This window comes from Megalobrama amblycephala, linkage group LG21 (genome assembly GCF_018812025.1).
Source record: "Megalobrama amblycephala isolate DHTTF-2021 linkage group LG21, ASM1881202v1, whole genome shotgun sequence".
In the NCBI taxonomy this organism is placed as follows: Eukaryota; Metazoa; Chordata; class Actinopteri; order Cypriniformes; family Xenocyprididae; genus Megalobrama; species Megalobrama amblycephala.
In genome coordinates this window covers 23,699,580-23,723,991 of record NC_063064.1, presented here as the reverse complement: position 1 = coordinate 23,723,991, position 24,412 = coordinate 23,699,580, and the positions used below count along the sequence as shown (strand labels likewise).

General features: G+C 36.9%; 1 protein-coding gene across 15 annotated transcripts in view; it reads right to left on the bottom strand.

The window, feature by feature from the left end:
• cacna1ab (calcium channel, voltage-dependent, P/Q type, alpha 1A subunit, b) overlaps window positions 1-24,412 on the bottom strand; it is a 153,614-nt gene that overhangs the window by 67,438 nt on the left and 61,764 nt on the right. For all 15 annotated transcript variants that reach the window (XR_007182217.1, XM_048173265.1, XM_048173253.1 and 12 more), the window contains exons 4-7: window positions 17,878-17,983; window positions 15,971-16,110; window positions 267-358; window positions 34-186 (exon numbers count right to left, since the gene is read on the bottom strand). Coding sequence is in view for 14 of the 15 variants with exons in the window: in XM_048173265.1 (XP_048029222.1) it covers window positions 34-186; window positions 267-358; window positions 15,971-16,110; window positions 17,878-17,983 (491 nt within the window). In the remaining variant the exon portion in view is untranslated. The remainder of the gene's footprint in view (window positions 1-33; window positions 187-266; window positions 359-15,970; window positions 16,111-17,877; window positions 17,984-24,412) is intronic.

Sequence of the window (24,412 nt, the reverse complement as noted above, 5' to 3'; positions counted from 1 at the left end):
ACATTTTTTCTTTTGTCTTTGAGAAAAGCTCACGTGTGACATTGTCGGTGCATGTGCGGTGGAATTTGCCCATATAGAACTCCAGGCCAATAATGGCAAACATAAGGATGGCCACAAATAAGAGCACGCCAATTTGCAGAAGTGGAATCATGGCCTTCATGATGGACTTCAGCACCACCTGCAGGCCTGGAGAGTATTGATATTATTGCATGTTGCGCAAAGAGCTCTGACATTCATAGATCAATGCAGACAGAAAGAACACTTACTTGGAATTCCTGACACCAATTTTAGCGGCCGCAACACTCTGACTGCTCGCAATGTCCGCAGGTCTAATTCTGACCCCACGGAGGACAGGATACTGGAAGACAGAAGAAAAGAAAACAGAGAGAAAGGAGGCAAAAAAACAGTTAATGCATGTTCATTAAAACCAACAGCTTTAATCTACTTTCTGCTCTTCCATTCGTATTAAGTCATCTGCTCATCAGGATTTTTTTTCCTTCTCCTACGACTCCTTCAAAGGGAAGTTTTATTATCTCATTTCTGGGGACAAATTTGTGCCCGAACTATAGTATAGTCACATGCATACACACTATCCTGAGAAGAGGTCAATCGCAGGTAAATAATTGATCACACACTGCTCTGTTCTCACATCACACACTGGTCTGATCATCTGATCTTTAAATGTGTGTGTGTGTGTGTGTGTGTGTGTGTGTGTGTGTGTGTGTGTGTGTGCGTGTGCGTGTGTGTTTGTGTGTGTGTGTGTGCGTGCGCCTGTGTGTCAGGTAGCAACATATTCAGTTATGACAGTCAGGGCATTCATGCATTCATCTTTTAATTTTATCCCACTGTTTTTATCTCTTTTTTGTCTTTTGTCCCTTAATATTTTGTTGCTTATACATAATCAATACTTTAAAAATAAAATAAACCATATATATACATACATACATACACATACACACACACACACACACAACAGTTCGTTCTGGTCTGGTTCTCAAATCTGATTGGCTGAGATGTCTTTCCAGCCATGCAATATTCTACCAGTATCGCCACGGGAACCGTTTCACTGTTTGTATCATTCCGCTTGAAGTGACTGTCATGGTGGCCGATCAAATCCACCGTATTGTTTTACAAGTACTACACTTGTTGTACCATGAACTGTAGTTTTTTTTAGGCGAGAATGTAGTTGTTTAGATCTGAAATAAATGACTCATATTTAATCATAGCACCCATTTACAATTTGTTTAGACGTTTTTGGAGATGCGAGCTCCAGGCCGTCAGCAGCCGTTCAGTGCTCGTGTACCCGCCGAGAACAGCTTCATCTTGGCTAGTGCTTTAGGGATTTGCGCTGTCTCTTATAGTGGTTAAACATGAGATATAATTCATTTTGGGTACATAAAACATTTAATATTTAACAAATATTTAACTTACATCCTGTAGAGCACTGCTTTTGTACATTTGACTGAATTGTACAATTGTGTTTATTTCATATAGTCATTTATAATGGCTATTATTGTTAATTTAAATATTGTTGTACAATAAATATTATTTCATATAAATAATATGTTGTATTGAGAAAGGGTCCATTAGTGCGTAATATGGATTGAATGAAAGTTACATTAATACGCGATTAGATGAAGGCAAACTTTATGAGTGAATGAGTCAGTCGCAAGAGACTTTTAAATTGAAAGGGACTTTTGTAAAAAAAGGACGTTGTTTTTGCGCTTTTATGGAAAATGACCTTAACTGTAATATGGACAAATACAAAGATCGCTTTCCTCAGCGGACATTCAAACAGATTTTTATAATGGATATAATATTATGGACATCGACCTGAAGAATGAATGTTATATCAGACACAGGTAATGCTTGCTCAGGCGATCCCCCTCTCAATAATACTGTACAAAATACAATGAGTTTCAATGGAGGGACTCAACATTCCTTCGTAACTAGTTCTAAAGTGACATTTCAGAATTAGTAATGAAGCCTCGGTCAAACTGTCAACTTGAGATGGCGGAAGGAAGTAGTTCTGCACAAAAGAGGGTTTTAAAGACATGCCGTCAAACTGTTGTATAAACGCAATATCACACTCACACATGCTCATATACAGCCAAATTGCATGGTGTGATATTGCTCATATATCATATTGAAAATTTAGTTGAAAAATTTTACTCAGTATTGAGAAATGTACATAAAATGTTTAAAAATGATAGTACATTTACCCCTGTATCTAAAAGAAAAAAATTCAAATAATAACACTGACAGTGAACTGACACTGAATTCAGGTTTTAGCAGGTAGCCGTCCTTTCTTGCACTTTTTCCAACAGTTTTTCACTCCCTTCTGCTGTTGCCTGTATATGCAGCGTTGCCAATGTTGCTAAGAGCTCATTCATTAGTGGTTATGATATAGAGCGCCAGCCACTGGCTCAGTCAATAGGCCTTTAACTGCTCTGCCATCATATGCAGCAAACACCTACGTAAGCTAAAAGAAAAGAGAGAGAATGGATGGATAGACTTAAGTGAGACTGGACAGAATGCAGCAAACTTGTCTCCTGACTCATTCTCTAATGTCTTCAGCTCTTCCTGTTAAGCCGTTCCATTGGCAAGAACACTGTGACTAATTCAATCAATGATCTGAATCATATTAGTTATTTTGTGATGTCACATGGGGCAATAATGTTTTGAGAATGAGGAAGAGATGGCGCCAACCCTATATAATAGGATCTGTCTCGAATATTCACAACCAAACCTAAATTGAAAACCTGATCACAGATCAGTAGGCTGTGCCCTCTTTGAGCAAACTCAACTGAGATATTTGGATGGAACGGTCAGTAATTCATTTACATATATCTGCTGTCTCACGTAACAAATAACACCTATTTATGACCCATCTTGTGTGATTCAATAAGCCTGAGACAGATGCAAATCTACATTTGACACTTAAAGAACTGATCAGAGATCAAGACTAAAGTGCTTCGGCTGCTGATATAAGATCAGTTTACACTTTATTTTGTGGAACAGTGGATACTTAGATGCGGGAAGGAATAAACTGCCTCCAGGTCAGGCGGTGAAAAACACTTTATGTACAGTAAGTGCAGTCAGGATAACAGAGCACAGCTGACTGCGCTGATATCCTACTACACTAAAAGGCCTGCGGTATTTTTGATGGAAGAGTGGACTGACGTGTGTGTGTGTGTGTGTGTGTATATGTGTGTGTGTTAGAGGGAGGAGTATGTGCAAGTTTGAGACAGATGGAGAGAGGAAAAGAGTGTGTGTATATGTGCAAAAGTTTGAAAAGAAAGGCTGTAGCCCCTGCGCTAGGGTTATAAAATAGCAACCCTGTCCACATCTATTTGGCTGATAAGAACTCTCTGTTGTGAGCTGTCAAAGAAAGTGCCTTTCATAGGAAACGGTGTTATTTTGAACACAACACTAACACTGACTGGGCAATACTGAAATAGGTACAATTTATGATTGATAAATGAAACTTTAAATTACATTTTTATATTTTCTGAAGAACATATGTTAGTATATTGTGGTTGGCCATAGAAAAACATGATTCTATGGTACTGTAGGCGGCTGTCCAGATGTTGTTATGTGATTGCTAATAAGTTCAAAGTGGTTTTTAGCACATTGCTATTTGGTTGCTAGGTGGATGCTTATTGGCCCAGTGAAAAAGCCCAAACCGCAGTGATATACAAGACAGCTAGCTGTAAATGGCAATTTAACTAACTTAAAGTAACTTACTCAGCAAGGTTACCTTCAAACCGTTGCTCTGAAAATGTAACAATGTAACACACTAGCATTTGCATTCACGTCAGTGTTAATATTTTGGATACATTTTTATTTTTATATTTTCCATTTTTATTTTAGTTAAAGTTTTACTGCGTGTTTTAAAAAAATATATGATATATATTTTTCATTAATTTTTTCTGTTTAAGTTTGATTTATTTTAGTACATTACGTTAAACTAAGCTTTTGTGAAACCTATTTCCACATTTTTGTACGGACAGTCGGATCAACAGAGGGTTATTAACAGAACAGTTATTGTAAGGGTAGGTTTATCACTGAACATTGTATCATACATTGTCTACTCTTTAAACAGTCTTATGATAAAAATAGAAGACTATGGCAACAGCTTTCTTACCTGTACGCAACAGCGTTTTTTCTTTGGACGGAACTGATGGAATGGCCTATGCTTGGCCGAAACACTGTTTTCATGGTCAACCAGTTTGAAATGTTGACTACAAACAGGTTTTTCAGATCTTTAGTCACGACATATTTGCGATTCTCTGCATTTAGCCACTGCCTACAATGCTCTGGATCCTTTACTGGAAAGTGTAACTCACTCCTGCTAAATGTTTACTCTGGATTCTAGCACCCAGGAACAATACAAGTCAACACCATTATGACTAAAAGTTTGCTAAGAAGTATTTGCTACTAAAGCAATGTGGTCTTTTACTCTGGTAAGCGTATCCTTAGCAGACTGGTAGGAGTGGCACAAGAGAAGACAACAGCCTTTTTTCTCTCAACCACTTTCTCTAGTCAGGTAGAAATGATTTCAACATTTTCTTTGCCTTTCTACTGTATAGGCAGCCAGGTTTAACTGAAAGCCAATTTTGCCAGGGGTGAAGTACCCCTTTAACTTCCAAATAAGTCTCTGTATTTCTCACAGTGTTTCATGAGGTAGTCATTACCCTCTCTCTCAGCACCAGTGGGAGAGTCCTGTGAAGGGAATGAAGTGTGATTTGGGACACACCGGAGAGGAAAGATTGAAAGACACATGGTTAGCCCTGAGAATGACAGAGCAACAGAGAGAGAGGTAAAGGGAAAGAGAAAGCCTCCCGGCCCCTGGGAGAGGACGATGACAAGGTGTTATAGAGGAAGGGAGTGAGGGATTCACAGGAGCGTCAAGGCCTTCGTCTGCTGGGGAAAACCTGACAATCAATCAGAGTACACACATTGACGAAAGGCCTCTCTCTTTTTTACTTTTTCTTCCTACACCAGTTTATCACTCCTTCTCTTCTCTATTGAACTGTAGGTCCTGTGTTTGTAACATTATACATAATAATCAGAAAATTAGCACCCTTGAAAGACATATCATAACCCAAATATGAAATATGATTGACAGAAAGGATTTTCTGATTTGGAGAAAGGGGCGTGGCTATGTCTGGTAGAAGTTAGTGAAATAGCTGATATTGTTTACAGTTTATGTGTGTATGATAACATATTAAGATACATATTACGTTCATATGTGTATGCTTTAAGAATGTTTCTAAGAATAGATTCTGAGTTGTCTTGCTCATTTACTTAAAAAAAAAAGAAGATGTGGATGACGGTCGTGGAAGTCTCTCTCCAACATCACGCCACCAGGTCTCTCCCCATTCACGGCATCACCATAGCAACCGGCGATTCCTCTTTTACGGAGTCTCCACGGTTACCAGGCTCCTCTCATTCATAACCGTTGCCGGGGCAACGGGCCCTCTGTCATTGATGGAATCTCGGTATTGCCGCGGCAACCAGGCCAGAAGTGAGAGATAAAGTGTCCCCTTTCGATTGATCTTCATTCCCTTACCCTTTTATACGGCGAGGATTCTCTGACTGACCACAGTGTCATACTTATCCGCAGTTTAACCACTGACTGCATACAGTCCGCCTCATTAGCATGTCCTCTACATGTTGCTCATGTTGTCAGCATGCAAAAACAGCTGGTTCCTGCAATAAAACGGCGCAGGAATCCTCCAGCTTTTCGTTCACGCTGAATCTAGGTCATCCTGATATGCAGCCGAACTCTACATTATTCAATGCTGTACACTCAGGCCGGGGCATCTGGGAATACACTGCATTTGTGCGGTACATGAAGCTGTTTGTTTGGGGAGTGCGACAGCGATCTGGTATCACAATCTATTTACTTGAACGAAAGTTTGTAAAATAGGCCTCTTGTTTGTGGTGGAATAGGTCTCTTCTTTGCTAACTTCTCATATCAGGCTTCTGAGTGAGAGTTTGATCTGATCAGCATATGGCTTCAGACTACTGGAAGAGTCCATTTTCACCACTGGGAAGATGATATTACTTAATTCCTTAAAATGTATCATCCATTGCAAAATGGTATTCTCCTCCTCCTTGACTTAGCTTTCTTTAGACTTAGTCATTGATAATGTTGACATACCTGTTATTATTGCTCACACTTAAAGGGATAGTTCACTCAAAAGTGAAAATTTTGTCCTCATTTACTCACCCTCAACCAAGCAGATCTCGCCCCCCATTGACTACCATAGTAGGGGGAAAAAATCTGCTTACAATGTTACAAACATTCTTCCAAATATCTTCCTTTATGTACAGCAGAACAAAGAAATTTATAAAGGTTTGGAACAACTTGAGTGTGAGTAAATGATGACAGAATGTTCATTTTTGGGTGAACTATCCCTTTAAGGTTATGGATTTAGATTAGCCCTTAAGTCTCAGCATTACACCTTGGTGCACTTGACCTGCACTATTTGTGCTACAGACATGACATACCCAGAATCATGTTGCTTACTATGAGAAGTAAACCAAGATTTGAGCAAAGTTACAAATGTAGGGGCAAAAAAATGTTTTTTAAGAAAATTAAAACTTCTATTGTACAAGGATGCATTAAACTTATAAAATATATATAGTAAATATATTTATGTATTGAAATGTAACCTATTATAAAGGTTTCTATTATAAATAAATGCTCTTCTTTTAAACTATCTAAGCTGCTGTCCGCAACTTTTTTTGTGTTCAAAATTTACAAAAATTATATAATGAGAACATACAACATGAATCCATTTTCTAAACTGTGTTTTTGTCTTACCCTGAAGCTTATTAGGATGATTTCTGAAGGATCATGTGACACTGAAGACTGGAGTATACATGATGCTGAAAATTCAGCTTTGTCATCACAGGAATAAATAACATTTTAAAATATATTAAAACAGAAAACAGATCAACTAAATTGTAATAATAATTAAAAATATTACAGTTTTTGCTGTATTTTTGATCAGTTAGTCACGATCGACGTCACGTTGGAACGTATATATTCTATATTTAGGAATTATATTTCAAATTGCGTTATTTTTATATGCGTTATAATAGTAGAAATATCTGTATTAGGTTTTACAAGAAAATACTATTAAAAGTGTTACTTGCAATTTCTTAGTAATTATTTGTCAAATTTACTTGCAAATTCTGAGAGAAAATACCACACCAAATTTTTTTCAGTGTACCCACAGATTTTTACCTGGTGGACAATATATCCTTAAGAAATATCCTTTAGATTTAAATTGAAGGAGCGACAAAGTCATAACTAAGGACTATAATATCACGTTTTTTTGCTCCTGCTCTCAACACAGCTGATGGTCACTCCCTCTCGCTCCTTGTTACCAAGCACCCGCGTTTCCTCTGCATCCTCACGTTCCCCCTACCTCTCCCTCAGCTCCCTCCTTTTTCCATGAATGCTTTTTTTCCCTATTAGTCCCCCTTACGTTTGTGATGAAAGAAAAATGAGAGTGAGAGAAACATGGAAAACCTCTTTCACCCTTTACAACTACATAACACACTGATGCAGTGTCTCACTGTTACACACACACTCTCTCCGTCCATTACTGAGATCCTTACATTCTCTCTCTGGCTTTCTGTTGTCGTCCTTCCCACCTGTCCTTATGAGGCAAACAGCATGTGTGTGGCCTTCTCAAGGACAAGAGAAAGAGCAACTTCACAAGCACACACAAGCAGAAGGTGTATGTTAATGTCTGTAACATGACGTGTGTGTAGTGAGAGAGAGAGAAAAAGAGGGATAGAGAGAGGTTTTCTACCTCTGTGAATATTGTACCTCTGCCATCATTTCCATTATCATTATTGCTCTGCAGTCATTTAGAGAAAGACATCCATCCCTTCACCTCCATATAGGGCTTAACCACACACTCACCCTGAAACACACTTATTCTAACATCAACACACACTCATGCACAAACACACTTCACTTAAAGTGCATCTATTCCTGAAACACGCTTTTAACCTGGTGTCCGGTCGGCGCAACGGTACTGTTAAGACAGACATAACTTCCTGGACATGTTCTCAAAAAAGATCATGTAGACACAAACGCATAATAATATTATGGTGGCAAACATTTTATCTTTGAAATAACATGCACAATTAAGCATAATGCTTAATGTAATACACTTTAAAGGCACAATATGTCATTTTTGGCCACTAGAGGTCGCTTATTTAAAAAATAGGCATTGCTTGATGACGCCTTGATTTTCACAGAATCATGGGAGGTGTTGTCCTCAAGTCTACAGCCGGTGAAAAAGAATCTGATGTGCCTTGGGCAGAAATCATATTCATGGATGAGCTAATGTATTAAAGATTAATTAACATTACTATAGTATGAAGCAGGGTGTGGCTGAAAGCTAATGAGAGACAAATGCAACACACAGCTCGAGAGCTGCAGAACTTTTATTATGCCTCAGTCGCCACATCCGCTTCTTCCAGTCAAATGTATGTGGCGTAATGTAGACCTGTTTTATCATATTATATATATTTGTGTGTTGAAAGTTGTTATAATGCTACTCTGTATGTTCGCTCAGCTGCTACTATAAGACATATGTTGCACATTACAGTAAGCATGATCGATATTAGGCATGGTAAAACATGGTACTCGCAATAAATCAAGCAGACCAGATTTAAACAATAAAAAATAAAATATACATAACATTATTCTTGTGGTTTTTGTGTATTTTAATCCAAAAATTGTAACATATTGTAACTTTAAAGGGTTATTGAGTGAGTACACCCATAAAATGGTGGCAGTGTGTATTGGATCAAACAGAAACTTGACTGCTTGCATGAACGGACTGCATTGACACACAATCTGTAAATAAATAGGTCATATAATGCCACTTTTACAAGATGTAAAATAAGTCTCTGATGTCCCCAGAGTGTGTATGTGAAGTTTTAGCTCAAAATATCCCACAGATAATTTTTTATAGCATGTTAAATTTGTCACTTTTTGAGGGTGAGCAATAACGCTTCGTTTTTTGTGTGTCCCTTTAACCCTTAAATGCATACCTCGGGTCTTTAGTGACCCGGGACGTCATTCACTACCCTCCTCCTCGTTCGTTTTTTAAAGTTATTGGTATTCCTCAATAAATTCATTATAAAGAATATAACAAGAAAAAAATTATAAAATTATAAAAGAATGTCTATTTTTGTATTCATTTTTTGTAAAAATTGTATAGGGTCGCAAACGACCCGAGGTGTGTATGAGTGTACATATATTTTTTCTGCACGACAATAATTGAATCTTAGATGACAGAATAAGTGCAATTCACCTTTATTCCACAAGGTGGCAATGTCTGATACACAATGCTGAAGTGACGACTCATTCAGACAGAAAACGAAATAATAAGAGAAACATGAAATGGCTCAGCGATTTACTGCAGAGCGAGTACTGAACGCAATCAAATATGACTGTAACTGTTACTGGATGGATCTGGTGAAGCTGTTAGCGATTGAAATAATGATTTTGAAGATGTTGAAAATTATATAGTTCTGAGAATATGTTTGAGATCGCAAATGGGCTCATATTCATGATCTCAAATATAAAACTAGCCCATTATTTGCTGAATTTACTGGGAAATGAGCTCTGACTAGGACAGTGATGATGGCATAAAACATCTGCTCAAACGGAGCCCTTTCAAGCTCCAAAAGGTAACAAAATACGATTTATTTTATTCTTCTGTAATTGTTACTCTAATATCAGAGGAGTTTTATATTATCACGACAGGTAGAGATCCTTCCGTGTTAGATATATATCCGGGTCGATAAAGACCCGAATATGTAAGAATGATTGGCGAAACAGTCATACATTTAAGGGTTAAATGCAAATGAGCTGCTGCTCTCAAGAAGAGGGCGGAGTTTCAGGAGCTCATGTTAGCAGCGCCGATTACCTCACGCAGGCTCAATTAAAATGTTAGAAACTGTTCAGCCTTTTTATGTTCAAAACTGAGTCGGACAATGATGGAAAGTGGGATCTGTTGTAAAATGACTACAGAGCCAGAGAATATATTCTGCATGAAGACAGAACAGGTATAGTTTAGTTTAATTACGATTATAACTTGCCATGTTGTTATCTTGCTTTTATGACATGCTATTGCATTTGTGTTATGTCCTGTATTGCAGTAACATGGCCTCACCCCCTTTGTTGCATGTTCCCGGGGGCAGGGTTTGTGTATATTTTAGGATTAGTGATGTCACCAACCTGGGAAGAAGCTCGTTGTAGTCCCTACCAGCCGTTTGTTGTAGTCCTTAAACAGAGAATTATTTAAAAGAAAATATCTCCCTTTGCATTGAACTTTCAGCGTCATAACTTTGCAGATGTTGTTTATGCTCTAAAAGCAACATTACACACTAACTAAAGTTTCAAAAGTGAAATCATAATAAACCACCCCTTTAATCAAATGTGCCAGAATGCTGTTCCATGTTGTTAACAACCCATCTTGGTCAATATATTACTGTTTAAAAGTTCCTCTCCTCCATAATTTAAAAATAAGTGACTATATGTAAGTGTAAACCAGAGAGAGCAAGAGAGAACAATAAAGTGAGAAAAGAAGAGAGTGGTCTCTTCTCTGGCCTTCCGTGGTTCTCTCTTATTACATAACACTGCAATGGAAGCCTGCACATGGCAGTGCTAAGGTGTGTCCAGAAACTGAGAAATCTTCTACATGCTAAACCATGGTGTTATTCTCGCTCACTCTCTCGCTCTTTTCCCTCTCTGTCTCCCTTCGCTGTGTGTGCCAGTAGTGAAGTCACAGATTGGCACGGAGCAGGCAGCCAATAGCCAGCGCAGTCACGACTCAGGAATCTGCCAAGTAAGAGCTGTACATTGGCAACACGCGCACAAGCGGTGGCATTGGTAATGCAGAATGTGATAGGGAACTAATAACGGTTACTGGTTCATAATAGCAGTACTACTATTTATTTAAAACAAAAATGAAAAATATTAAAATTTACTAAAATAAAAACAAGTATTGTTCATTATATATACATATAATATATAATATATATATATATATATATATATTATAAATTATATATGCATCTATTTTATATGAATATCTTTCATTATGTACAAACACACATTAACTGACATTTTTAAAAAAATCCTGATGCTGAAAAAGCAAGTTCATGTCATTATTTGTCAACTACTCAAATGCAGATTCAACATGAGCTCTTTCAGACTGTCCGCTGTGACCAGTGACCGCTCTGTGACCAGCAGCAAACTCTGCTCAGAGGTCATGAGAGTCTGTCACTCTGCTGTCAAGCTTCATTGACGTCTTGATGTAAAATCTACGAGGTGAAACTAAAATGTAGAACTAGAGTTTTCGAGCTGATGGAGAGGCACTTGAGGGAGTACTGCAACCACAGGCCTTGTCAGAAGCAACATCCTTGCTCAACTGACACTAAAGAGCATTTCAGACACTAAAAATGGCTAAACATTTAAGCATGTGAATGAAATGTAATGACATCTGTGTCCAATATTCTGGTAATTATTTTCAGACTAAAGGTCATTGCACACTGAGTCCGAAATTCGCATGCGAAATTTTCGCACGTTAAAAAATAAATTCGACCTCACGTTATGTCAATCACGTTTGCACACTGCCTCCGAAACTTTCATCCGTCAAAAAAATATTCGGATCAGGTTAGATTTTCTGCTTTTTTCGCATCTGTGGCACGCATTTTGAGAGACGTTTTGACAATTCAGAGCCACCGTACGCGAACGCAAAAAACCAGAATGCCATCTGACAAGTTGATCCACGTCGTCTACAGCACAAAACAGCAGCACTGAATGACAAACAAGGTGCGGAATACAAAGAGACAGAATATAAAGACAGATTGTGCCAGTAGTAAAGCATCAAACAGAGCCACTGACATCCTGAAGTAATCTTTGAAACGCTCGGATAATCCCGCAGCTCCTTGATGAGGTGAACTCTCCTTCTCTCTATACAATCTCGGGATTGAATGGACCCAATATTTCCTCTTTCTTGAGACAATTAATCATGCTCACTGTTTGAAGACTTCATTTTGTATTGTTTTGCGATTTGTTTTGCGTTTTTTTTGCAACGCATTCATTAATACGCATCGGACTTAGTGTGCAAGGTCTCTGCACGTGACGATTTTTTAGGATTGCGAATACGAAAAAACGCATGCGAAAATTTCGGACTCAGTGTGCAAAGTTCTTTATTCCAACACAAAGCAATTCCGATTTCTTTGCCAGTCAAAAGGCTGAAACAACCTCAAACTAATGTAGCAGCTGATAGCAGCCAGTTTTCATTACATCATAATCATAGTTTGATCATGACAACTCTCTGAATAGTTTTAGTATGTTATTGAATATGACGATGTTAATGTATTTGGTCTTGGCAGACCAGATCTGCTATGCTGCTGCTGCTGCAGAACAAGTATGAACTAACAGATACACAGACAAGCTTCTTTGAGTATGTAAGATATGCTGCTGCTGCTTCATAAATAGACAGACATAAATCCTGTAGCAGATCTAGACAGGTGGAGCTGGGGAAGGAGGAGGGTTTCAGAGGAACTCTGATAGTTTGCTGCAGGAGTAGCTTACAGAAAACAATGAACTGGACTATTAAAATGTTAAGTGCTGTTGAATCTCATTGACTGTGATCAGCTTTCATGACTGAACTAGATATTTATTATATCTGCCTTTTCAGGCCATTATAACTGATATGTCCTCACATTTTTAGAAATAGCTAATCACATTTAAAGAGTTGTGTTTTGCATGGTGGCAGAATGAGAAAAAATTGGCTCTGTAAAACAACAACTTTAAGACCAAGAAAAAGCTTTTGCCAGCTGGTAATGTTGGCAGCAGACTGAACAACTGTGCAAGCAGTAAGCAGTAATCCTACTATGGCTGGCGCCCATTACCTGCCTATCATCAAATTAGGACTACTGAGCGAACACCACATCACAATATTTATATTCAAATCAAAGTTGAAATGTTTTTTAAACCGTTCCTATGATCCTGGTTCACTAGAAAATGGAAGTAAAGGTATGTGCTGGTAAAACATAAATAACGTTAATAAATAGATAAATTAATAAATATTTGGTAACACTTAATTTTACGGTCTTTTAATTAGTTGCTTATTAGCATGCATATTATTTGAATATTGGCTGTTTATTAGTAATTAATAAGCACATATTAATGCCTTATTCTGCATGACTTTAATCTTAATCCTACCCAATACCTAAACTTAACAACTAGCTTACTAACTATTAATAAGCAGTAAATTAGGAGTTTATTGAGGGAAAAATCATAGTTAATAGTTAATACATGTTCCCTATACTAAAATGTTATCAAATATTTTAATCAATATTTAATATCTAAAATATTTTAAATTATCTTATTTTAATAAAATAAAATGTTTATAATAAAAAATAAACTATATTTGATAAACTATTTTAATAAATTGATAAAATAAAAATAAAAATAAAATATTCTCTTGGACAGAAAGAGAGAAAAAAGCACACAATCACTTGCTTCTACAAGTGACACAACATGACATTCCAACTTAACAGTATGCGTGTGTGTTTGTTTCAGTAGGTAAAGGTGTGTATGAGTCTGACTGTAAATAGAAATCAAAGCTACAGGAAGCAGCGTGGAGGATGCATTGTATCATCAAAGTGTAGCTCTTTCTCTCTAACACACACATAACCACACATACACAAATACTGCTGTGAAAGTCAGCTGATGCTTACAAATGTGTCCAATGTGCGCACACAGCAGTCGACGGTGAGTAAAAATGTCTGTATTGAGGATGTAGTTAATGATTAGCCATGTTCAGTTTCGCAGCTGCTTGTGTGTGTGAAGATCTGGCTGTGTCTAAAAGCGGGGCTAGTTGATTGATCATCTGCAGTAGTGAAAAGCAGGTTACTGCAGCAGCTAACGAAAACACACACACCCGCTCGCCTTGCTCCATTACGTTTCCCTCGTTCTCATTCTCTTCCCTTCCCCCTCCACCTCTATCCTCCATGTTCTAGTTTTTTTCTCTCCTTCTTCCCATCATTTCTACTTTCAAATATAAAATATATTTACACTACCCTTCAATAGTTTGAGGTTGGTAAGATTTATTTGATCTTATTTGAATTTATATGCATTTTTTTGATCAAAAACACTATAATGTGAAATATTATTATAATTTAAATGTTTTCTAATTTAATATATACTTTTAAATATAATGTAGTCCTGTGATGGCAAAGTTAGATTTTTTAGCAGCCATTACTCCAGTTTTTAGTGCCACATGATCCTTCAGAAATCATTCTAATATGCTGATTTGGAGTTCAAGTAACATTTCATATTATTATCAATGTTGAAAACAGTTATGATGCTTAATATTTTTGTGGAAACCGTGATATATTTCTATTAGTATTCTTGGATGAATAAAAAGTTGAAAAGACCAGCATTTATTTGAAATAGATTTTTTTTTACATGCATTTACCGTTACATTTGATGTAATGTGTCCTAGCTGAATAAAAGTATACATTTACAAAAATAATAAAATAAAATAAAATAAAAAATCGGACTGAGCCCAAACTTTTGAGTGATAGTGTGTGTGTGTGTGTGTGTGTATATATATATATATATATATATATATATATATATACATACACACACATATATATTTTTATATATATATATATATAAAATTAGAATGTCCAAGTAGCTTTTTTTTTAAAAAGTAGCTTTTTTATAAAAAGTCAGTGTAAATAGGGACAAATTTGTTACCATTCACTTATGGAAAAGAGAAGTTTGGTCAAAAGAGACTTTTGTGTTCCACGTATGAAAGTAGGCAATACAAGTATGACAAGTAAATGATGACAGAGCTTTCATTTTGGGTGAACTAGTCCTCTAACTAGCTTAACCAGCAAGCCTCCCTTTGTCAATCACAATGCTAGTCGACCAGCATTTTGCTAACCAAACCAGCACTAACCAGCACAAATGAGCTGTTCAGGATTTTCACTCCATCGTGGATTCTTCAGCCTCTCATCTTCTTCTCTCCAGTCCATACATCTTTCCACATCTCCCAACACCTTCTCTCTCTCTCTCTCTCTAATTTTCCAATATGTCAAAGCCCAGGGGAATGGAGTAATGGAGTCACATGACCCTGCCATTCTTTAGAACTGCAATACTACAACACACCCCCACACACACCAGTCTGTCTCTCTCTGCTTCCCTGTGAGGTGACATTTCAGACGTGCCCTGATGGTTGCTCCCTATAGTGTTGCTGTGATCTGCCCTGTGTTTGAGAATCCGTGTGTGTGTGTGTGTGTGTGTGTGTGTGTGTGTGCGTGTGCTCATTAAGGCATGAGGGAGCCAGCGTCCATGCAAGCAGACCTCTGCTGTGTACATAGTGTTGCTTCGCACAGAGAGTTCCAGAGGGGGCGTGTCTGTCTCTTAAGGTATGCGAAATCTTTTAGCATACATGTTACGGATAATGTGCAGCCAGCCAGTCATAAGGCAATCTATATATCTGTCATCTATTTTACATCTGAGTTAAGAGCTTAAAAAGGCCATGAAATGCTTAGTAAAACACAGACAAAAAGTCTGACTTCATGCAAAAGTAAAAATAATGACTAGTGTAGTCTGAATCATGAACAAATAACTCTTTTAATTCATCTGTCAAAAAGAGCCACTTCGATTTTAATGTTCAATCCTTCACTGAACATACAAATTATTACACAATAATGTTTGACTTCAGAACGCCACCATCAACGAAACAGAATCAAGCTTTCTAAAGAGCCATCCAACAATTGTTTATACTGACTCATAAATCGAGCAGCTAAAATTATATTTCATTTGGTCTCTGTAGTTTGTATACAAGAGCTATGACATCAGACATCATGCAGTGAGTGTGTTTGTTTAACTTACCCCGTGAGCACCACTACAAAGTCCATCACGTTCCAGCCGTTTCTCAGGTAGGAGCCCTTGTGGAAGGCAAATCCCAGCGCAAGAATCTTAATGCCCGACTCAAAACAGAAAATAGCAATGAAATAGGGCTCTGTGTCATCCTGCGAGAGAAAGAAAACACACAATGCCTGGATTTATTAACAAGTGACTCTCAAATTGTCCTGTGCATACTTGAACAGAAAGGAGCAGATGAAATAATGTTTATATGGCAGTGTTAAACTACTCTTTTATTTTGTGTGTCTGCCTGGTATTCTCTAAAGACAGTAATACCAGTAAATTTTGACCTTATGGGGACTTTTTAGGGTTAGGTTATATTTTTAGTTGTACTGTATATAAAAACAATAGAAGTCTATGCAATGTCCCAATTTAGATAGCTAAGTAAGTGTATGTGTATAGGTTTGGCTATATATGTGAGGGCCTAATGTCCTCACTTATATAGTGAAATATTATAACAACCGACTAGTGAGGACATTTTACTGGTCCTCACTATTTAAAAGTCTATAGGGGCTTTTGCACTGGAGGAATGTTTTCATAGTTCCTATAACCAGTGTTGGGGTAACGTATTACAAGTAATGCAAGTTACGTAATCAGATAACTTTTTCCAAGTAACTAGAAAAGTAACGCATTACTTTTAAATTTACAACACAATATCTGAGTTACTTTTTCAAATAAGTAACGCAAGTTACTTTGATTTCCCATTTATTGACTGACAACTCTCCTGTCCGCATGTTGAGAGAAATCGTGAACTCATTGGGGTTCATTTTTTGTTTTTATTGTTGAGAGTGCTGAACTTTCTTGTCTGAATTGCACCCTCTACAGTACAGGAGTGAATTTGCATTTCCTTAGCCTGAGGCTTGTTCATTTTACTTATGGTGTGAAAGGGCCTTAACATTTGGCAAAAAATAGAATAACTTTTTTGTTATTAAAAAACAAACAAGCAAGCCCAGCCCAAATTTAAAAAAAAAGTAACGCAAAAGTAACGTAATTTCCATAAAAAGTAACTCACTAAAGCAATTAGTTACTTTTATTGTAATGCATTACTTTTAAAAGTAACTTTTCCCAACACTGCCTATAACTATTGGCAGAAGTACCCCCTTTTTATCGTGTTTGCACTGCAGGAACTGGGAATGATTTTAGTTATAGGAATGCCTTTTCAGGGGACTAAATAGGGTTTATGTCGAACGTCACACAAACAAACAGGAAAACGGGTCACATGGCATTCACTTGTCGAGAAAGTGTCAACGGCAGTATGAACTGATGGCGATATCTATGGACTTTTAAGGTAATCAGCTAACCTAGCTAGCTCTTTTTATTGTTGCCATTTTATTCTATTTAAATATCTAAATGTTAGTTAGAAGAAGAAAACTTTTTTTAGAAATGAATCTGCATATGTGATGAACATCGGTTATGCTCATCTTTGCTCACTAAAACGGCTCGATATTTAAAGAAGCACATAAAAAAGACCTGAACCGGAAGCGATGCAACCTGTTTTACAGAAAACAGAAGTTTGTTCTGCATAAACCCCATTAGCTCCTACTTGAGTAGTGTCTAACTCAGCACAATAGGAACTACCAGTGACGCAAGCGTACATTGATTGGCCGCATACGAAACACTGGAACCCGTCATTTATATAAAGTCATGTAAACACACAGTTTACTTACAGTAAACATTACATACTGTATACTGTATATTGGTGCAAATGCAACCAGGAAAATGGCCCTAGAGGAAAATTTAGTTCTCAAGGGACCACCCTGGTGGCTAGTTCCTATAACTGAGCTCCTACAACTAACTGGTGCAAAAGCCCCTTATGCAATGTCTTCACTTATATAGTGAAACCAGCATGAACGTGTGTGTGTGTTGCACTTTACCAGTCGTTCTGACAGTGGAGTTTTGTCTCCATCTGGTAAATGTTGTTCAAGAGCCAGTACGATGCAGTTGGCAATGATGGTGGTCAAAATCATCCACTCAAATGGAGTAAGAGGCAAAGTTAAGGCTCAAATCAAACATATTTATAATTCAAAAGTATATTTACCATAATATTAAAATCACAATGCAATCATAAAAATGTATTAACTTTGCCATGCTACAAAAATGAACAAATATAATGTAAAAATATTAATTTTATTATACTATAATATTATGAGAAATTGTAAGGAATTAATATTACAACAACAACAAATCATGCACATGTAATGTTGTCTGCTTGCAGAGTTTGGATAAACCATGTGCGATCAAGTGTGAGTGATATGGAGCAGTAGGCCTGGGCTCACACATATACATACAAAAATAAACACACACACACACACACACACACACACACACACGAAGTGGGCTGCAGGGCTGTATTAAACAGATGAGTGTGGATAGATTCAGCCTGGCTGTAATAGAGCACTCATTATCCAGTTACTGTGTGTCTCTTCACCAGCTGCCACTGGCACTGATACCACACACACACTCTCAACACTTGTCATAACTGCTTATATCATGCATGTGACATACAGACAAGCACACACACAAAAACAAATGCAGTCCTTGTGATGACTGCTACACACTTTGGTAATATTTTAAGATGATTAATTACACGAATAAATGTTTGCATTACACTGTATGATGAAAATTAGAATTTTTTCTGTAGTTCATCTGCATTTAAACTATTAATAACATCATGAAACTTTGATACTATGTGTTTATGTACTGTATACATTTCACATATTTATTTACAAAGCAAAAATAGTTTCTTAAACAGCATTTATTTTCTTGTTTTCTAGTAAAAATATCCAAACATATTTTTAATATAAGATACATTTACCTTTTTTAAGTTTTAGAGGATAAGAAAAATAATATATAATATAATATAATAAAAAAACTGAAACATTGCAGAAATTGTAGAAGCTCTAAACCTGTTTCCATGTTTAGTTTCTTACACTGCTCAAACTTTAGTTTCTTTCTGGTTTATTCTGAATTCTGAATATAATATAATATAATATAATATAATATAATATAATATAATATAATATAATATAATATAATATAATATAATATAATATAATATAATATAAAATGCAGACAAAAAAAAAAAAAAGACGAAAACAATGAAACTTTGCAGAAATTACAGAAGTTTAATACAGATGCCCCAGCAGAATGTGACATCATATCCTGTTCCTCATTGTGTGGCCTTAAGTAATTTCAAGACCTTAAGTATGAGACTCAACACATATTGACAACACACCTGATTCATTCTATATGCATTATGCAATCATCAGGGCTCCAGACAAACATTTGAAAGCAGTGGCACCAGTGCCACCAAGTTCTACAGATGGTGTCACCAGCACCTGATTTGGTAGCACTTCTGGTAGTACTGTTTCATACTGAACTGACAGACAGCTTCAGTGATTATAAAATGAGTGCTTTTTACTTGCTTTCTGTGTAATTCAGACATAATTTGAAAAAAGAAAAAAAAAAGTTTTGTTTTTCATGAGATTTTGTGACTTTTCCCCTGAAATGAATAATGTAAAAACATTCTACTATTTCTGCCACAATAACCATGGCCACAGTTAGCATTGCTACCTTAAATCCATGGTGAATGCTGGTGATTTGTTAACTGAAAAGCCTTCTTTAAAGGTGCCCAAGAATGCTTTTTCACAAGATGTAATATAAGTCTAAGGTGTCTCCTGAATATGTCTGTGAAGTTTCAGCTCAAAATACCCCATAGATTTTTTTAAATTAATTTTTTTAACTGCCTATTTTGGGGCATCATTAACAATGCACTGATTTACACTCGGCGCCGCCCCCTTAAATCGCGTGCTCCCTGCCACACGAGCTGTCGACTATATTACAGCGCATTTACAAAGTTCACACAGCTAATATAACCCTCAAATGGATCTTTACAAGATGTTCGTCATGCATGCTGTATGCATGCTTCGAATTAGGTGAGTAAAGTATTTATTTGGATGTTAACGTTTTATTCTGAGTGAATTTGAGGCTATGCTCTGTGGCTAACGGCTAATGCTACACTGTTGGAGAGATTTATAAAGAATGAAGTTGTGTTTATGCATTATACAGACTGCAAGTGTTTAAAAAATGAAAATAGCGACGGCTCTTGTCTCCGTGAATACAGTAAGAAACGATGGTAACTTTAACCTCATTTAACAGTACATTAACAACATGCTAACGAAACATTTAGAAAGACAATTTACAAATATCAGTAAAAATATCATGCTATCATGGATTATGTCAGTTATTATTGCTCCATCTGCCATTTTTCGCTGTTGTTCTTGCTTACCTAGTCTGATGATTCGGCTGTGTGCAGCTCCAGACGTTAATACTGGCTTGTGTAATCCCTTGAACATGGGCTGGCATTATGCAAATATTGGGGGCGTACACCCCGACTGTTACGTAACAGTCAGTGTTATGTTGAGATTCGCCTGTTCTTCGGAGGTCGTTTAAACAAATGAGATTTATATAAGAAGGAGGAAACAATGGGGTTTGAGACTCACTGTATGTCATTTCCATGTACTGAACTCTTGTTATTTAACTATGCTGAGGTAAATTCAATTTTTGAATCTAGGGCACCTTTAACTTGTTCGTTAATGGCACAATGTTTCTCCTGGTTTCCAAGTCAGCGATGTTTGATCTTATATGGTTTATAACAGAGAATGTTATATGCAGAATGCTTCTGACTAGATCTCGCAGTAATGTTATTAATTCTGCGGCTAATTCAATCGCTTTCTCAGTGGATCTCCCAGCGCTGTGAAATAACTGTGTCGTGTGATCAAAGATCGGCCCGCGAGTACCTGCCCTGATCTCAGGCTGCGTTGTCTATTATAGGTCCGAGCTAATAAACGAGCGCAGTTTCGTTACACTTTCGTTTCTTTTGCTGTTTGATGTTTCTCATATGCAACAGAAATGGCAGCTCTATCAGTTGGGCAACGTGGTAGTTGCACCAGTGCAACCTCAAAATTCAGTCGCGCCGGCAGAAAAAAAGTTCACAAATTGGTCGAAGTCTAGAGCCCTGCATATGAACATGGCACCTGAATTCACCTCAATCTGTCTGCATACTGCATGTAAACTGTTCAAAGTAAATCAGTTATTTTGTGGCGCAAAAAGAGCAAACACAGACCTCTCAGGGAAACAAGCTCACATCATGACTAAGTCCTTAGACACACACACACTATTTATTCAGAGCTCATTGAAATTACCAACACACAGTTAGCTCAGGGCTAACACGGCTAGCAGTACAGTGCATGCTGGGAGACTTAAAGTGGTATCCATGGCAACCACTCCAGTGCTGAAGTGAGCATGTGCAGAGCAGTTGTTCTGAGAAACGAAATGTGAGCATTTGTGCAAACCCTTCACAGCAGAAAACCACAGAGATGATGCAGAGTGCTGCATGCTAAACTACTAAACAGCTGAAATCTTCCCTTCTCATTTCAACAGTCTTCTCTCTTGTTTTGTTTCTCTATCTACCTATAAATCGTGCAGTTGCACAGTGCTAATGGCTGTTCCTGGAAAAAAAAAAAAAAAAAAATCAGCTGGAGTGGTAAAGCTGTCTGCAGCTCATAATGTGCCCTTAATAATTCAAATCTCAATTTTAAGACTCAGATAGAGAGATGGAGAGCAAGAGAGACAACAAGGGTGATAGAGAGAAGGAGAGAAAAATAAGACAGAAAGAAGGACAACAGTGAGAATGTAGATGTATTTAAATGAGGAGGAAAAGAAAAGGAAAGGCAAGGAGAGCTGGCAACAGAGAAAGAGAGAGAGAGAGGCAGAAGAGCTGTGAAATGGAGAGTTGGCCAGCATCTGAGAGAATCTTCTGCATCTCTCCATCAGCAGTTTAAATGTGTATTAGACTAATAAGATGTAGTGATGGTGCCAGTTCCCTCTTTCAATCTCTTTTGCTTTAATTAAAAAGTCTGTGCACAGATCCAATAGAGCCATACAATGTTCTCCTCCTATATACTGTATACATATTTGTCTCTTCCTCTCACACACATACACACTTAGTTATCTATAGCTACACAGCAAAAATATATATAAAAAAAAAAAAAATCTTAATCAGATTTTTTTTGTTTGTTTTATTATCTAAACAGCTTTAAATTATGATAAATGTACTTATTTTCAGAGAATACAACTTCAATTAAGCTACACAATTTAGTTGTTTATGCTATAAAATGAAGTAAAAACAACAACAACATGTTTACATTTAGGTTTATGCTTAAAATAATATTTTTTATATGAAGTAACAACAACAATAACAATATTATTATTATTATTATTATTATCATCATCATTATTATTACTTAATATCTTATACAATTTGCAAAATGCTGCTCAATTAAATTTATCTTGTTTTAAACATGTTTAAATATATTTACTGAAAAACAAGAATACAGATTAAGAAAATGTTTGTTTTTTTTACTGATTTTTTTTTTTTTTTGTAAAAAAAGCTAATTATTATAATTACAGAGCGACCTCAGTGTAAACTTAAAGTCCCCCTGAAATCAAAATTTAAGTTTTTAGCTTTTAGTATGAATATGTTTGCCTTAAGTTTATGAATAAGTTGGCGTGTTCCAAAACAATGACAAAATTCGCATTTTGGAGATATAAGCATTCAAAACTTACAGTCTCTCACTTCCGCTAAAATGGATTACGGATTTTCATGACATCACATCATACTTCAGCTTCTCGTCAAATCTTCTGTCCAATCAAATGCTCTCTAGAATTTGAAGTTCCGCCCCCTCCTACACTATCAACAGACTCTGAAGCTACGGCTGAAATCGGTCATTTGCTCATACATTTACTAGTTTCTACATAGTGAATGGCACATAGTGCACTATATAGAGAATTCAGACAGTGTAAATATGCTTTCCTTTCACGCAAATGAAGTCTGTTTTCGCATTGTGTCACATGAACCACTGCAACGCGAGCAGTCTGCTCTGGTCCAGAGACATGAGAACCCAGAGCGGATCATATGCGCGAGTCGGCAAAGACCACAAAAGGCATTGGACACATTTGAATTCTGCACAGAATGCTGTATATTAAAGCGATATAAAGGACATGAGGAGGAGAAACGGTTAGAGATTAGAAGGAAACAGAGGTTTTACAGAGTCTAACGGCTCTGGCCAAGCTGTAACATAAACAAAACGCTATTGGCTATTTTAAAAATGGGGCGGGGCTGTTCGATATATTGCCCTGTCTTCCTGTTTCAGTTGAAATTACGTCAACACATTGAATAATGCTGTGCGTTCCAACACTCTTCATTGGGCCTTTAAGACCCACAGTCCATTCACTGTCCATCTAATGCACACTGCTCACAAAAAAAAAAAAAAAAAAACTTTCATGAAAAGAACTAACCTGATTGGCTAAGTGAGAACTTCTAGCAGTAAAACAAACTCTGGTCCGGACTGTATGTCATTTAGTCTGGCTGTGTGAAATCTAACCTCAAACCAAACTCTAAGCTTACCCCTGAAAGACAAGGTTTTTGCATTGCAAAAAATAATGAATAATTTTTACTATTAAGGATGTCCCCAATGGGAGATTTTGTCAGATTCAGCTAACTTCTAAAGGGTAAATTTTCCTTTAAGTATAGCTTTAAAACACACACACACACACACACACACAAACCAAACCATAACATTACTTCTCTATCTGCCTTTTTTTGTGTCCTTAAAACCTTCCCATGACCACCTCTTCTTGTCCTTACAAGCACTTTTCCCATCACCTCGCACACACTAACATACTGTACACTCCCTCCCATGCACACACTGCATTATCAAGCATCAGCATATTGACGCTAGACTGCTCACAACTAAAAACTCCATATTATATTATCGGAAAGCAATCCAGAGGAGAGACGTCTAATACGGTCAGTTAGCCCTCCAGGCTGTAGAAACTTTTCATGGGCATTGTTTAAAGGACAACAGGTCACATGACCTGCATTGTCTGCACTTCACATTATAACATTGTCCATTTCTATAAAGTTGAACTCAACTTTGTCGTATTTGTGTAACAGCCGTGAAACTAAAAAATGACTGACCTTTAGTTACACACCTTTAGTTTGTGTGTAAATGTTTCATCAAAAAAAAAAAAAAAAAAAAAATCAAGCTCAAATGAACACTTCTGCCACTTCCTGTGAGAACTTCATTGTAAATTTGACCTTTGAGTTGAAAGCACTTTGTTAGTTAGTGACAAGAACTACACATCTTATAACTGCATGTGTTTAACTGACATAGACGTGTTGGGCAGCGAATATTTTTTCAAGGGGTTTCTTGACTCTAGATTTTAGCTGACAGTGTGCTTTAGGGGGAAACAAAGCTGATGAGATGAACACATTTCAACTGAAATAAAACAAACAACCTTACAAATTAAATGAAAGAATCCACACGACTCAGCAAGGGCTCTCGC